At 38.5% G+C, this 15,658-nt stretch overlaps 9 protein-coding genes across 9 annotated transcripts; 4 read left to right on the top strand and 5 right to left on the bottom strand. All coding sequences in view use genetic code 12, as the record gives it.

Annotated features, from left to right (window-relative positions):
* Nucleotides 1-120: 120 nt before the first annotated feature.
* On the top strand, nucleotides 121-1,134 carry MRPS9 (mitochondrial 37S ribosomal protein uS9m; the record flags this gene model as incomplete). Its single annotated transcript, XM_067692859.1, has 1 exon — nucleotides 121-1,134. One exon carries the CDS (start codon nucleotides 121-123, stop codon nucleotides 1,132-1,134), a length of 1,014 nt encoding a protein of 337 aa, XP_067547438.1.
* Nucleotides 1,135-1,185: 51 nt separating this feature from the next.
* On the bottom strand, nucleotides 1,186-2,523 carry I9W82_003849 (putative alanine--tRNA ligase; the record flags this gene model as incomplete). The annotated part of the gene is made up of 1 exon (XM_067692857.1): nucleotides 1,186-2,523. One exon carries the CDS (start codon nucleotides 2,521-2,523, stop codon nucleotides 1,186-1,188), a length of 1,338 nt encoding a protein of 445 aa, XP_067547437.1.
* An 84-nt stretch (nucleotides 2,524-2,607) lies between these two features.
* Nucleotides 2,608-4,470, bottom strand: I9W82_003848 (uncharacterized protein; the record flags this gene model as incomplete). The annotated part of the gene is made up of 1 exon (XM_067692856.1): nucleotides 2,608-4,470. One exon carries the CDS (start codon nucleotides 4,468-4,470, stop codon nucleotides 2,608-2,610), a length of 1,863 nt encoding a protein of 620 aa, XP_067547436.1.
* A 759-nt stretch (nucleotides 4,471-5,229) lies between these two features.
* I9W82_003847 (uncharacterized protein) lies at nucleotides 5,230-6,861 on the top strand (the record flags this gene model as incomplete). Its single annotated transcript, XM_067692855.1, has 1 exon — nucleotides 5,230-6,861. One exon carries the CDS (start codon nucleotides 5,230-5,232, stop codon nucleotides 6,859-6,861), a length of 1,632 nt encoding a protein of 543 aa, XP_067547435.1.
* Nucleotides 6,862-6,894: 33 nt separating this feature from the next.
* VPH2 (Vph2p) lies at nucleotides 6,895-8,378 on the top strand (the record flags this gene model as incomplete). The annotated part of the gene is made up of 2 exons (XM_067692854.1): nucleotides 6,895-7,396; nucleotides 7,771-8,378. 2 exons carry the CDS (start codon nucleotides 6,895-6,897, stop codon nucleotides 8,376-8,378), a joined length of 1,110 nt encoding a protein of 369 aa, XP_067547434.1.
* Nucleotides 8,379-8,513: 135 nt separating this feature from the next.
* SRT1 (ditrans,polycis-polyprenyl diphosphate synthase) lies at nucleotides 8,514-9,509 on the top strand (the record flags this gene model as incomplete). The annotated part of the gene is made up of 2 exons (XM_067692853.1): nucleotides 8,514-8,747; nucleotides 8,799-9,509. 2 exons carry the CDS (start codon nucleotides 8,514-8,516, stop codon nucleotides 9,507-9,509), a joined length of 945 nt encoding a protein of 314 aa, XP_067547433.1.
* A 71-nt stretch (nucleotides 9,510-9,580) lies between these two features.
* I9W82_003844 (mitochondrial 54S ribosomal protein YmL13) lies at nucleotides 9,581-10,303 on the bottom strand (the record flags this gene model as incomplete). The annotated part of the gene is made up of 1 exon (XM_067692852.1): nucleotides 9,581-10,303. The coding sequence occupies one exon, from the start codon at nucleotides 10,301-10,303 to the stop codon at nucleotides 9,581-9,583; it is 723 nt and encodes a 240-aa protein (XP_067547432.1).
* A 178-nt stretch (nucleotides 10,304-10,481) lies between these two features.
* Nucleotides 10,482-12,488, bottom strand: RBD1 (Rbd1p; the record flags this gene model as incomplete). Its single annotated transcript, XM_067692851.1, has 1 exon — nucleotides 10,482-12,488. One exon carries the CDS (start codon nucleotides 12,486-12,488, stop codon nucleotides 10,482-10,484), a length of 2,007 nt encoding a protein of 668 aa, XP_067547431.1.
* A 953-nt stretch (nucleotides 12,489-13,441) lies between these two features.
* On the bottom strand, nucleotides 13,442-15,004 carry I9W82_003842 (CPYA; the record flags this gene model as incomplete). The annotated part of the gene is made up of 1 exon (XM_067692850.1): nucleotides 13,442-15,004. One exon carries the CDS (start codon nucleotides 15,002-15,004, stop codon nucleotides 13,442-13,444), a length of 1,563 nt encoding a protein of 520 aa, XP_067547430.1.
* Between the last annotated feature and the right edge of the window lie 654 nt (nucleotides 15,005-15,658).

The raw sequence follows: 15,658 nt of genomic DNA, 5'->3' as shown, positions 1-15,658 counted from the left end.
CACGTGACAATATCACGTGCATCTATTTTTTTTTTTATGAAAATTTGGAAAAGTAAAAAAAAAAAGTTTTTCAGTGAAAAGGGAAAATCCTATTGAACCACAACGACAACAACACGAGATATGTCCAAGTCGTTGATATCTCAGCTTAATGGACTAAGCCTACGCATAGGCAAGAGATGTTTTAGTCAATCTGCCCTTTTGCGTGAGGAAATAATTGTCACAACCACAACCACCACCACCACCTCGACATCTACCACCGGTCCCTCCAACGAAAATGTCAATTTCGATGAACAAGTTCCACGTTCTAATTCATTTGGTAGAAGCAGCAGACCAACTCAGTCCTATTCGCCTTACCAAGTGACTGAGAACTTGACTTTTCCAGAACTAAATAGAATACGTACGACTCCAACATTGATGACGTTTTACGGCGGGAACCCAATCCATGAAAACAACATGAATCATTTAAGGCTGTTGTTGCGCAAGTATCAATACTTGCCCACTAAGCCACTAAGTGATGAAGAGTTACAAAGCAGAAAGTTTTTGGGGTACGAAGCGTACAAGGAACGTACTCAATCGGGAACTAGGGTCAAGAAGATTCATTATCGAGATTTGATTTCGAGTTTGAATAGGTTGAGAGTTATTGATTCGCAGTTGATGCCTGTTGAAGTGATCAATACATTGGACAGCTATTACTCAACATCCGTCAACAAGATTGCTTTGAGTAAGAAGGTGAAACAATTGGATGAATTCGGTAGAGCTTCAACTCAAGCCAAGAGGAAAGCAGCCTTGGCGAAGATTTACCTCGTTAAAGGAGACGGATCAATTTTGATCAATGGTAAAAGCGCTGTCGAATATTTCACCAACGTTTACGCTAGAAAGAATTTGGTTTATCCCTTCCAAGTAATTGGACAAGAAGGTCAATATAACGTGTTTGCTGAAGTTAGTGGTGGTGGATACACGGGACAAAGTGAGGCCGTCATGTATGCTATTTCTAAGGCGCTTGTGGTGTTTAATCCATTGTTGAAGCCAAGATTGTCGAAAGCTGGGTTGATGACTAGTGATGCGAGAGTGGTTGAGAGAAAGAAACCTGGTAAGGTTAAAGCTAGAAAATCACCTACTTGGGTCAAACGTTAGGAGATGTTTTTTTTTTGTACATAGTTTCTATTAGACATGCTGTATACCATATTATAGTGAGTCTAAGTAAGATAATACTGATTCGATTTCACCTTTTTCGTATTTGGTGATTTTACCTTGAAAGATGCCCTTGCCTCCACCTTTCAAATTGGTGATTTTTTGTTTCAATTCAGTGGCGATGTCATTTGCTTTGGGTCCTGATATTTTAACCATACCGCCATTGGAAGTTTGATTTCCATTGATCAAGACAAGTGTGTGTTTCTTGGTGATGTCGATACCACAATCTTTATTGGCATTGATCATTGTTGCAAGTTCCTTTTGAACTGTTGTTAAGTACTCTGGATTATTCTCTTCTCGATAGACATAAGCTACACCATCTTCAGTAGGATTCAATCTGTTGAATATTTCCGTAGCTTTTAAATTCGCCAACTCTTTAGTTAGGTTAGCAATTGTCGAGTTAGCCTTTCTGTAGTTTGTACTCAATTGATCCACTTTGGTGGTCACGTCATCTATCTGACAAGATAATTGAGTCCCCGATACCGTTTTCAATATATCGAAATACTCGGCAGCAACTTTAGCAACTCGTGATCCACAAGTAAAGTATAAACGGGAATGACCACCACGAATTGAAGTTTGGTTGAATAAGGCAATAGAGCCAATTTGCGAAGTGTTACTCAAATGGGTTCCACAACATGGATTCGAGTCGATATCATCGCCAATTTTAACGATACGCACCACACCTTTACTTTGATCGTAATCATCTGGTAAATGACTGGTATCAATTTCAACACCATGGTCATCTTGAGTCACGACATGGATAGGATGAGCTTCGAAAATGAGTTGGTTGACTCGCTCTTGAACTTGTTTCACCACTTCATCAGGAACCTTTTCCGGTAATTCGATATAGTTTATAACATCACCCATTGACCACGATAAGGTATCAAGTTTCAAAGTATCAAACACTGCTGAGAGTAAATGTTGTCCGGTATGTTGTTGCATAATATCCACCCTACGGTTCCAGTCGACTTCAAGCAAGACATTGGTGCCTGGTTCAATCGGCTCATCAACAATGTGCACCGCTTTCAACTTGTCACGAAGGATAGCATTGACTTGAAAAGTCTTTGACTCGGGACAGGAGTCAGTATTAAGTACTGTGATTGTGCCTTTGTCGAATGGTTGTCCTCCACCCTCAGGAAACAAAACAGTGTCTTCAAATTCAACTCCATATTTCAATTCCTTCAGGGCACTTTTGTTCTTGTTTTGTTTCTCTTTTGCTGTTGCGGGTGGAATAAACTCATAGCTTGAGACCACCTTTGTGTTTAATGTTTTGAGAAACGAGTTCTTTTGGCATGCTAATGCACCTACTATTGTGGAAGTGGCAGTGGTCATTGTTCCAAAGTCGATTTGTTGGGGTGCTGAAAAATTACTCAATTTTTTTCTTAGATAAGCAAATTTATATTCTTCTATAACAATCTATTTTCTACTGAAAGTGATTCCAATAATTATTGATGATGCAAGCACAGCTAATACACCGGGAACCAAAACCTCATTCGCAATTCCAGGGATAATTGTCTCCGGCTTTGTAGTCTTCTTGATGGATTTAATCTCACCAGCAGATGGATGCAGGTGAGGATTGTGTAAATATAAATCAGCCTTTTCATTGCCTAGTCTGTGGTTAATACGAACACATTCGGATAAATCTGTGTCTGTAGTGATGGATACAACATCGCCTTCATCATCAATGTAACTTATTGCAACTTCATCGTTTGGCGATGTTGTTTCATCTTCATTTTCGCTTGGCTTGGATACATTCAACTTTACAAAATCCTTGTCATTCAACTTCGAGTTGATCAACTTCCTCAATAATAAAACTCCATCACTTGGTTTCAAAGTGATACGGTGTACTCTTCCTTCAATAGCTGGTGACTTGAACTTGAATATATATGGCAACTCTTCTTGACCACTGATGGACAAGCTTCCTGCTGCAGTTGAATCTTTTGTTGGAGAAGCATCAACATGGGAGATTGAGTCAGAAGGTTTGATGTCAACATTGAAAGATTGGAATTCAGATGGTGTAACATCAGGAGCATTTGCAGCTGCACTTTCATCCATAAACGAGTCGGAATGCACCGATTCATTATCATCCAAGGACGTCCAGAATTTATTCCAAGCTGGACCTTCATTCCCTTGTTCTGGTGCATCAAGTGACAGTGGTAAATCTTTTGCCTCCAATTGTTTGATCTGTGTCAATGTTGCATAGGTCAATTTCAAAACATCCACCATACCAATGATGTCATCCTCATTGTTCACCACTGGTAAGTTCAAGTAATGACCATCAAACATTTTCCTCAATGCTTGTTGAATTGGCAAGTTTGCATAAGCTACGTCAGGATGCGATGTCATGACTCTAACCACGGAACAGTTCTTAGGATCCAAACCTGCTGCAATGACCCTCAAAACAACATCTTTAGAGGTGAAAATACCTGTAACTTCTTGATTGGTATCCTTTACTAAAACCGCAGTTGTTCTATTCTCCTTCATTAAGACGGTAGCTTCATACACTGAAGTTTTGACGCTCACATAAATAGGCTCAGTTGTTTCATCAAGAACATTATCTAAAGTAGGACCATTCATTTTGCTCTTCAATGTTTCAAAGTATTGGAAAACATGTTGAGGCTGATCTTGTACACCGATTTCATTATGCACAGAGTTCCAAGCATCATACAATGTTTTTGACTGAGCATGCATTCTTTCCAATTTCTCCATTTGTTGGGCATAACATTTTGTTATATCCAAAACCCCAACAATTTGGTTATCATTATCCAAGACTGGCAAGTGTCTAAACCCTCTCTCCACCATCAAGTTTAAAGCTTCAGAAGCTGGATTATTTGCATTGGCACAAATAGGGTTTGCGGTCATGATTTGATCAATAGTCACTGAATTTGCCGTCAACCCTGATCCAACAATACGAAATGCCAAATCTTTAGCAGTGAAAATACCCAAAAGTTCACCAATGTCATTCACCACCAACACACAATTTTCACGAGTGGCTGTCATAATTTGTGAAACTTCATGGACAGTAGCTGTGGTTTTGCAAATGATGGGATCACTTGGCTTTAAAGACAACACCGTGCCAGGGATTGCCTTTTTATGTCTAGTAATTTTACTGCCGCTCTTCTTCTTTTTACTCAAATCGTGTTCAATCCTTCTTCTAATGGCTTCATCTCTCTTTGTTTGTCTTTTTCTTAAATCCAGTTGGTGGTAATTGGTGGATGTGGTTGTCAATGATGGGGACGATTTTTGTGGTGATAAGTTATGCGACGGCATTGAAAACATGTAGCTGTAAGATAAACGGGGTATATAAATGCTGGAATAGCTTAAGGTATGTCTTGTCAGTCTAAACTGGGTACGTTTTAGCCGCTACTGAGTATATACTTGATAAGGGTTAGTGTGTGTGTTCCTCTCGCATAATGCGTGTGCATCGTTTTCGTTATGACAGAGATCACTGTATATCCCAATTGGGAAAAATCAAAATAGTTACACAAACCATGCCGAATCCAGAAATGGAAACCTGCGGCTCAGGGCACCTACAAGGTTCTTGACACACACAAGTATACTCTTCCAGGAGTAATTGGCACTGTCTTAGTGTCGTTGGGTGGTAAGATAGTCGTCCGCAATATTGAGACGTTTTTAGAAGACAACACGGCTGATAACGTTTCGTGATAAACTGAAAGTTCCCTCCAATTTTTATTGTTGCATCACATCCTGTGGAATGGTAATCTACATGTTGGTCTGCTGAATGATATTCGAGGATATCAGTGTTCTGCACTATTACCAAGCACGAAAGACCGTGTCGTGCGGATGAAGAGTCTTTCAGTAAAGCTCTCTTGAAATTAACTTTCTCTTCTTCACCAGTCAAATAATTTTCCTCCAATAGTTTACGCAGCCAAGACTTAAAATCGACTCCAGTGCCCCTTTTTTTTCCTACTTCGTTTGAAGAATGGCATCAAACAGTCCAGGTTCTTTCCGTTTGCTAACAAGATTCCATATTGATACCCAGCTTAATTTGATCAAGTATAGATCCCCAAGAAAGACATGCAAGAAACCTCGAGAATTTTGTTAGATCTATACCCAAGTGAGACTTTGAGAATCATAATATCCATATGTGGTGTAGAGAATCTTGTTGGCCTCTTTTCCGATATCTCATTCTTACACCAGAATAAGAATTTGAAGAACTGCCTTGATCATGAAATCAAAACAAATGGGTTTGCTTACGACAGTAGCTTAATGGATTGGATGACTTGGTTTGATCTGAGTCCAATAGAGGAGCTAAATGTTCTGAAATTGTATGAACCAAGTCATATACAACTTGAATCCCCAACAGACTTCCTTGTGTTGGATGAGTATTGTGTGATGGAAAGCATTGAAGTCGATTCTAAAATAGTGTTCATTCTTCAGGATTTTTCCGACGTATTATATTTCGAAGAAATGTGCTTCCACTTGAAGCCGAGCAACGTCGTGAAGCTCTCTATATCGGTAGAGGTACGGTGGGATTCGACCCTCTGGCTTGACATGGGCCGTTTTTGTGAAAGTATCCGTGACTTGAGTAGCCGCATACTGTCATTCAGGATCCAACCAGGTCCTGCTTCCTTTGAAGGTGAGATTGAACTTGGCTTGTTTGGCAAAGCAGAAATCTTAGACCTAGCTGGTGGGTCGATCAAAGGGTCATTCTCAAGCTGTCCCAACTTGAAGTCGCTCACGTATGCATGCTCTCCTGAGCTTGAGTTGGGGTGTTTGCCCTCGTCGTTGAAAAAACTATGTTGCCATTCATCATACTTGAAGGATAATTTTGACAACAAAGACGTATTGCTTACTCTTGATAGTTTATACATTGTCGCTGGATATCGAGTACCACTGGCAAAGTTTTTGAGAAGCACGATATCACCTGAAACTAACAGTCTTGCTTATATGCAGCGAAATAGTAATGTTAGTGATTTTGTGAAGCTAATGGAGGAAGCCGTGGTAGAAGTTGGGATTGATTTAGAGTCATTGTCTTTGGAAGGTGAACTCACGAACCCGTTGGAAGTGATTCCATCCACAGGACTTGCGCTTCGCGGGAGTGGTAACATCGACTTAACTTCGTGGTTGCAATTACCCTCAACTTTGAAGATGTTGGAATTTATAAGACAACCTTACGCTCAAGTAGACAAGGTATTGCAGATGGCTCCCTTTGGGTTGGAATATTTTTATCTATCTGAACTAGGGAGATCTTCCGAGGTTCTATCTGCGGATCTATCGAGATGCATTAACTTGAGACATTTAACTTTAAAAAATTGTGGATTGACTACTCACGACCTTGAATCAATAAGATTCCCGGATTCAGTCAAATTCTTAGGTTTATCGTCAAACAAAATTGAGTCCCTTGAAGGAATCTCTTTTCCCCCAAAATTGCAAAGCTTGGACTTGTCTCTGAACAAATTGAAGTTCTTTGAGGGAATTAGTTTACCATGTACACTTAAGAAACTCAACTTGAAGGAAAATGAAATAGAAAGATTTGATCTTGCAAAGAATAATCGTTATGAAGATCTACCATTAGAATACGTTCAACTTGGATCGACCTTCAGTATTACCGTATCACTATGCAAATTACCCGAGTCTGTACGTTTCTTGCTTTTGTCGGGATTCTTCTTAAATACTCCGGTTCAATTTGGGGATAACTTGGTTTGATTGCAAATCGCGTCCGCGACAAACTTTCACAACATGATTTTTAGCAAAGAATCCAGGTTAAGATCTTTGTACATTGGAATGGAAATCCATACGTTGTTTGATATGCAGTTACCAGATACGCTTGAAAGGGTCGAGATACGTTATTTGAGCAATATTCTGTCGCAGTTGGGTAGGTTGCCTAACTTGAAGTGTTTGAAATTAACTTGGGGAAATTTTAAAGAAGCTATCATTGAGTTCTCAAGCAACTCTTTAGAAGAGTTGGATCTATCAGTGAATGACATAAAGAGAGTCCAGTTAACGTTTCCCGGAGGAGAAACTCATCTCAAGGAAATCGATTTATCAGACAATAAGCTAAAAAGGATTTCGCTTGCGAGAATTGGTCAGGATGACACAACTTTCCACAAGAATTTACATGTGGTCAAATTATCAGACAACAAGGATCTAGAGAAAACTGAGATCAATAAATTGATGAAGCAATTGTGTTCGGTAACAGAGTGTGAATGGACTAATCATGAGATAAAGGGATGGCAGCGTTGTAGGAAGGATTGTTTAATGAGGAATAATAACCTTAGCCTGCGGAAGAGAGTGTTTGAAGATTAAAGTCGAGTCATGGGTGGTGACAAATGAGCATATGACAACGAACAGGAAGGGCCAGATACAATATCAATTCGTCGAGTGATCGTAATAAGCAATTTGCACTGTAGTAGCCATACAAACCCATTTACGAAGATCAATTCCAAGTTGGATAGCTATGTAGCTTAAGTAACGAGAAAACATGGTTGGAAATGACTATGTGGGGAATGAAATACAAATTTTGTTCACCAATACACTACCTTTAAATTTTATCAAACTCTTTAGTTTCCTCCAGACTTCACAGCACATTGCCGATGACGTTGTTTGAGCTTACAGATGAGCTTAAAAAGACTATAGCAGAGTCACCGTATGATTCAAAAGAGAAGCTACTTAACCAGGAGCACATTAACCACCGCGACTTGGTGAGTTTCTATCAAGCTTGTCATCCAACGCCGACGCTCTTGTCATTAATCAGACAGACAAAGTTATATACACCACCATACGAGACATATAAGCAACCCAAAACCAAAGAGTTTTTGCAAATGATGGAAAGACTCCGTCTTGAAGCACAAGAGGCTGAGTATAAAAAATTGATTAACCCTGCACCCGAGCACAGTACATTGTATGATACGACAAATGACGAATACATATCGCCAGTCCAAGCACACAAGGAATTGAAGAATCAATTGACGACTATAGTCAATGTTTTCATCAGTGTTGGTAGTGTTTCATATGCAGTGTGGTATTGGACGGCGTCTAGTTGGGGGTTGAGAGATAGTTATCGAGTGTTGTTGACGGTGTTTCTTGGGTTGTTAGTCTTGGTTGCTGAAGTGGTAGTTTATATGGGATATTTGAATAAGATTGAAGAGGCTAGAGCAAGAGAGTACAGCAAGAAGGAAGTGAAAAAGGTGATTAAATCATACACATTGACACGTGACGATTGAAATGGCAGACATACTCCCTTGTGTGTGTGAAAATGAGTTTTGCAACACATTTCCCACACCCACTCGACACACTAATTTTTGGACCACCACTTTTGCCATTCCCCATAGTCACATCACTCTTTCTACTATAACGTCATGAGAGCTTATTCTCAATCATTCTCAATCAACTCAGTGGTTGCATTTGTGTTGAAATTCCCATTAATTGGCTACATAATCGGATTCTTTGAAGATTATGTGATTTCAATTGTTAGAACTGGCCCAGTTCCTAAACATGTTGCAATGATTATGGACGGTAATAGGACTTATGCCAAAAAGCACAGATTGCCATTGAAAGAGGGTCATTTCGCAGGTGCAAATGCATTAGTTAAGGTATGTAATACATCATGTGTTATTTAAGTTTGTGACTAACTCCCTCATTAGGTTCTTGAATGCTGCTACAAAGTTGGAATTGAACAGGTTACAATCTATGCTTTTTCATTAGAAAACTTTAATCGAACCAAAGAAGAAGTTGATACATTATTTGGTTTACTTCGTGATAAATTGAAAATGATTTCCGACTATGAAGATTCATATGCTAGATACAACAAGGTTAGAATTAGGATTATTGGTAATAGAGGTTTCATCCCACCAGATATCTTGAAGGATTTAGAATATATTGAAGAAGTGACAAAGAATAAATCATCAAAGAAAATTCTCAATGTTTGTTTCCCATATACTGCAAGAGATGAAATCACCCATGCTGTAAGATCAGTCGCTAAGAAACGTATCGAGGGCAAGATCCAAAACCGTGATGAAATTGATGCCAAGGTTATCGAATCTAATTTTTATTTTGGTGATGATGTTCCACCATTGGATATCTTGATTCGTACCAGTGGTCATACTAGATTGAGTGATTTCTTATTGTGGCAATGCAATACCAATTGCACAATTGAGTTTCCTGATGTCTTGTGGCCTGATTTTGGATTTATTAGTATAATGTCAATTTTATTGAAATGGAGTTATTATAAAACTTTACAATTGGAAGAAGAGGCAATTAGAGGCAAGGAGCCACAAGTGCAAAATACAGTTTCAACTGTGTTGTTGAAGGAGTTGCCCCAACCACCTCCAGTGGCAACTGTAACACAGAATTGAGTGAAAGGAAGGAGGGAAGGAGTAATAATCTTCCAAATTGCTATTTACATCTATATTAAAGTGCTATTACTTCATGCCTTTTGTTCCAAATGTTGTTGTTCCAATCTCTCCACCTCTTTTAGTAATTTAGAAAATTCCTTTTGTTTCTCATATTCATCTCTTGATTCGTTAAGATAAATATTCTTTGCCGTGAAATCCTCTTGTCTTAAAACAATAGCATTTGGGTTCCGTTCATTACTCCATCTCTTATTGACAACTTTCTCAATTTCATAATACAACGAATTCAAATCATGACTGCAACTAATGACATAATCATTGAATTCAAAGCCTAAATTGGACTGCAATTGTTTAATCAACTCAAACCTAAACTTCAAATCATGTAAAGTGACATCGGCGTACTTTTCAAACTGAATATCTTGTCCAGTAACTTGCTTATAACTCGAATTGAAAACATTCTGTAACTTAACTTTATCATCATAAACCACTTCCAAATCACAACCACGTAATCCTTTAACATTCTTCCAATCACGCACTTTGAACTCTGGATCCAACTTCTTCAGCTTCAACTTACCAACTTTCTCTAAATACAAAGGTGAGTTCTCACGAGTCAAATGGGTGATTTTCGTCAAATCTTTATTTATATAATCATCTTGGTTTTCAATTATGTCTGATCGTTTCTGTTGACTGGTAATTTTTGAGGACTTGTTGCCGAAAAGGTCACCGAACCAGGACCTTGCTGCAGTTGATGTAGTTAGGGGTCGGGTGGATGTGAGGAGGCTACGTCTCGTGAGCATTGCGTAGTGGGATTATATAGGGATAGTATTGATGCTTCTTTGATGATTGAAAAAAAAAAAAAAAAAATTTCGGTGAAAAAGAAAATTATAAAAAGTAGACAAAGAGGAACTTGCGACATTGAATTGTCACGACACTACTTGCAATTTCATTAATTCATTAAATTTGGTCATATACACCCTAGATGATCTTCTTCTTCTTCATAAAGGCAACTGCAAATAGCAAAACGGTAAGGTATAGACCAACACCGACTCCAACTTGTTGTGCGAGATCGCCTGACGCCACTTGTCGCGGATGACCTTGTTGCGCAGTGGTATTGTCTTCAAAGGCTTCCACTTGTCTCTTGAACGGACTATCTGAATCTGACGTCGTTTGAGGTGAGTTTGTAGTATACACTTTTGTTGAATACAGCTGAGTAGGTACTGTTGTCTCATGAGCTGTTGAATCTGCGGTACCAGTAGGATTAGAAGATGCAGAAGAAACAGTAACCACACCAATATCACACCATCCTTTAACTGGAATACAATTAAAATACTTGCACCATTTGCAATGTTCAGCCAGGTCATAGTTATCATTGAAAAAATTCTTGCAAAGAAGAACAAAATAAACAATGATTAATGCCAAAGCAACAACTCTAGCTCCACACCAAAGCAAAAATGGCACTTGCAACTTGTCTTCGTAAGCATACATTGGATTCCAATTGTTTAGAAACTGTTGCCATGTAGTTGGGTCTCGTACATATGTAATTATTCCATCCTTGTATACCCAGAAGGGATCCTTGAGCAATAGGACTGCCGTTAGTATACCCATGGCGAATCCTCCCAAATGACTAAAATTATCAAGCCCTGGAAGTAATCCCAACACAAATGATATAATAATTTCACAAAGCATGAAAAATATGAATAGTTTGTAATGTTTGGTGCCATACATATTGGTGTTTTTCCTTCCAGTGTAAATGAATAAAATGATATTTGTAGCAACAACGCCAAAAAGAGCACCAGAACATCCAGTTGAAGCTATCCCAGCAGGAGTGAAATTAGCACCAAGAAGAAAACCAGATATACCACTCAATATATAAATAATTGCATACTTTAAAATACCAATGTTTCTTTCAATTGACGCACCCATTGTCAACTGCAACAACAAATTGAATATAATATGGAGAAATCCCGCATGTAGGAAAATTGGAATAAAGATTCTATACCATTGGTTTGGTGCATATTTTGTACCATCGTCAAATGTTGGTAATCCCGATAATCCACATAAATCACCCAATGCACAATTAAAAGTATCCTCTGAAGTTGAATTTGCGCATGGGAATAAGATGGTTGTGTCGTCGGTGATTCCTTTGATTTGATGCATACAAGGTACATAACGTGCTCCCATGTATATGAAAAGATATGTAGATGGACCCAACATTGGATTGAAATATGGCTTGGTTTGGAACCCTGATCCTGTAAATATAGCCATTTTGATCAACTCGACAATAAACACAATAACTTGTATTAGTGTGACAATTATTGTAAAATAAGGTAGCCTAGTGTAATGAAACCGAGGTTTATTTCGAAGTGTACGAAGACGATTTCTTTCATTATGTTTCATTTTCCTCTCCAAATCGTACTCCGGTCCTTTATCTCGGTGATGGTGATGGTGATGACGGTCATGGGGATCTTGCAAATCTTCATCAGTAACTTCAAATGGGTTTATTGGTATTGCTGAACGTTCAGGCAACTCTGAAGACTTTTGATTAGATGCATTTTCAATAAATGGGTTTCGGTAGTTCTCATAAGCTTCTTGATGGTGATCTGAGGTGGGTAGTCTAGTAAAATCAGACATTTCATATTCATCCACGTTTGTTGAATCTTGTTTGTCTAGTTTTGAAGGTAGACCAGGATCTAGTAGTGTTCGCAGCAGCAGTGATTGGAAAGGCTGAGTGGGTTGTAGGTTGGATCCTCCTTGAGGATTATTGTATTGTGGCAACGGTGGTAATGGAAGTGAGTGTTGCAGCCCTTTGTCGATGTTTAAAAGTGGGAGCTGTGACAGGGTATTGCGATATGGATGTGAAGCAATATTTGAATGAACTTGTTGTGGATGCAAGTTGTCAAAACTATCGTCACTCAGTTCTTCAACATGGTATGGATGTCGACTGGGATAATATGATTCATGACGACTACCTGATCTTTGCATTGTGGGAGATTTAAACCGTTATATAGTTGAACAAGATACCTCAGATCAAGACGATTGTGTGGGAAACTCAAGACAAGGCTGTGTGTATATCTTTTTGTTTTGTGATAAAAATTCCTCGAGGTGAGATGTACAACACGTAAGCGGTGAAAAAAAAAAAGAAAGACGTAACGAATGATGGGCTCTTCTTTCAGTGCGTGTGTATCCTATTAAGCCACTGTTGACTGACTTGATGAAATGTGCAAAAAGGGGAAAAAAGGAGAGAGATCAACACTCACACGTCTGTTTAAGGAGACAGGAGAAGAAAAGAAAGAAGAGAAAAATTAGTTTTGGTGTGTGTGTGTGGTATATGAGTCGTGTACAAAGTGGCTTTAGCACAATAGAAGAGAGAGAGAGAGAGAGAGACCAAAAATAGATAAATGGTAGTGTACTTTGTAACAAATCCTTTTTTTTTTTTTTACCCCTTGCATGGCTTATAATATAACCACCATACTGAATATATAACACACACAGCCATACAAGGGCTATATCACCGTGAACAGCTCTGGGGATAGGATTCCACTCCTTAGGTCTGTTTTTATCCCACTTACTTCTTTCTCTACTTTCACTTCCAGTTTCTTTGGTAGTGGGTTTATATCATTAATGGTAATTTTAAGCACAAGTGCATAATCTCGTACCATTATTATTCTCCCGAATCTTTTAGTTGCACTCAATGTTTCTCCGAGCTGCGAATACAATACATACATTAAAGTACGTCATTACATGTCGGCTTAAGCCAAACGACGTGATAAAAAAGAATAGCAATTACTACATGTACTGATACTTTGACATACAGAGCAACCACTGACAGGCAACATAGACTGATAATTAACCAGCACTTAACACAATTGTATTAATTCTTCTTTTAGAGAACGATTTTAACAAACTGAATTTTTATTCTTTTTATATAAAAATGTCTACAATTTATAGTCACCATTGATCCACCTATTAACCATGTCAAGAGACTGTTTTGGTTTATCATAAGGAACCATATGACCAGCGCCAAAAATTCTCAAAAATGTAAAATGATCAAAATTCTTGACATTTCCAGCATATTCACCATTGGCTTCCCATTTTCTAATAGGAGCTTTAGCGAAACCCTGCGCGCCACTCCATGGTAACCTATCAGTCCATGCTTCGTTACCTAACCAATTGCAAATGAAATCCTTATCACCAGCATAAACCAAAACTGGTACTCCCTTTTCTAACACGTCAACTACTTTCTTGTAGTATGGTTTCATCCAATCACCAGAGTATAAGAAGTTTGCATATATGCCAGCATCACAGGATTCATGACTTGATACTTCAGCTCCAACTGCTTCGATGACTTCTGGTTTATTCAAATACTCGTCGATGTATTCAAGATTTTCGTAGCATAATTGAGATCCATCACATTTGAGTCTGACGTCATACATGTTATATCCAGCTCTTCCATAAGGACCCATTTGAGCCTCGTTACAGTAAACAGTGGCAGGGAAACAACTCCATACAGACTCTGTATCATAACATTGCTTAATGAGTGACAAACAAAGTGGCTTTGTGGCTTCCATAATTTGGCACTGTTGTGGATCAACAACAGCTTCAGCTCCGCCTTCGCCACAAGCCATTGGCCGGTAATACTCATACTGAGTCAATGTTTCAACTAAACCATTTCCAATTAAGACTGAAGTCAAATTGAATGAACGTTCTGGGTGACTCAAAATCTCACTAGCAAAAACAGGTGCATAATGGCCACCGTAAGATTCAGCAGCAATATGGAAATCCAAGTTTTTATATTGAGGAAATTGTTTAAAGAATAACTCCAAGAACGCATACACATCCTTTCCAGCCGCCACACTGTTTGAAACTGGCTTTGAAGTGTATGAATAACCAGTGTTTGCTGGTTGATCAAGGAAAATAACAGTGGCATTGTTGTTCCATGCATATGGGTTATAAACTGGTTCAGCTTGTTTATTAATTCTTGCAGGTCCCAATTCAAAGAATAATCCCATTTCGGAAGCACAACCAGGTCCACCATTCATCCATAAAATAACAGGGTCATTTTTGGGGTCATTTCTACTTTCAAATGCCCAAAAGAAAAAATGTTTATCTTCATCTTCAACGTCCAAGTATCCAGTATACTGTTTGACTGAATCAAGTCCCAAGATTGATGGATCTTTGATTCTTAATCCATGATTGGGGAGGTTTTCGTCCTTGACATGAATATCAAATTTCTGTTTGACAATCTTTTTGTTACCACCAGTCTTTCTTAAACTTTTGAAAGCATCAGTATTGAAAACAAACTTTGACCATAATTGCTTTGTCTCATCAGTTAAGGTGTTCAAAGGCTCATTGAAGTATTTTGAAGCTTTGAAGAATAATTCATTTTGTTTATCTTGTTCAACCAAGTTGGGTAATTCCAATGGTTCTTGGATGGCTAAGGCGTCAATGGCACCAATGGCAACTAATGAAGCTGCGGCAGCGGTAGCAAACAATCTCATACTGTCTCTGTGCTGGAAAAGTGAGTGGTGGTTATTGCGGAGAAAGCGGCTTTTGTTCGCATTTTTGTAGAGATTGAGTAAATGCCGTCAAGACGCAAGGCACGAATGAAAAAGGTGCGGAATAGTAATTTTTGTGAGATAACGAAAACGCGGAATAATGACATTTGCTTGTCGAAACAAAATAAATGCGACACGACACATAGAGTAGATAGCATATTTCTATTAAATTTACACCTGGATGTCTCTAAGCTTCACAATGAGAACAGTAGCTCCTTGCTTTAGTTACACTACAGTTGTGCTCCAATTTCAATTCTTTAACGAAATGTAGTCAACCCCAAAAGTATCAAAAATATCACAAGACATTGCATCAATTCTGATACAAAATTTTCTCATACAGTGGGTTATGGTGTTGTGTTACAAATACAGTTATTGCCCCACTAATAAAGCTCCAGCAGATATCAGGTGGTCATGCTTTTTTTCTTCTACTGTGGTTGTCTTGACAACTGTTTCTCCACAACGAAACTCCCCTCTCTCTATCTGGTATAGTCTAAACACCAATTTATACAGTTGTGTGTGTGTGTGGGGTTGTAGAATTTGTCAGTTGTTATATGGCAATCGAATTTATTTCGTCAATAATCCAATTACTATAAAGAG

Source organism: Candida metapsilosis, assembly GCF_017655625.1.
Source record: "Candida metapsilosis strain BP57 chromosome Unknown scaffold5, whole genome shotgun sequence".
NCBI lineage: Eukaryota > Fungi > Ascomycota > Pichiomycetes > Serinales > Debaryomycetaceae > Lodderomyces > Lodderomyces metapsilosis.
This window is presented reverse-complemented; position numbering and strand designations above follow the sequence as displayed.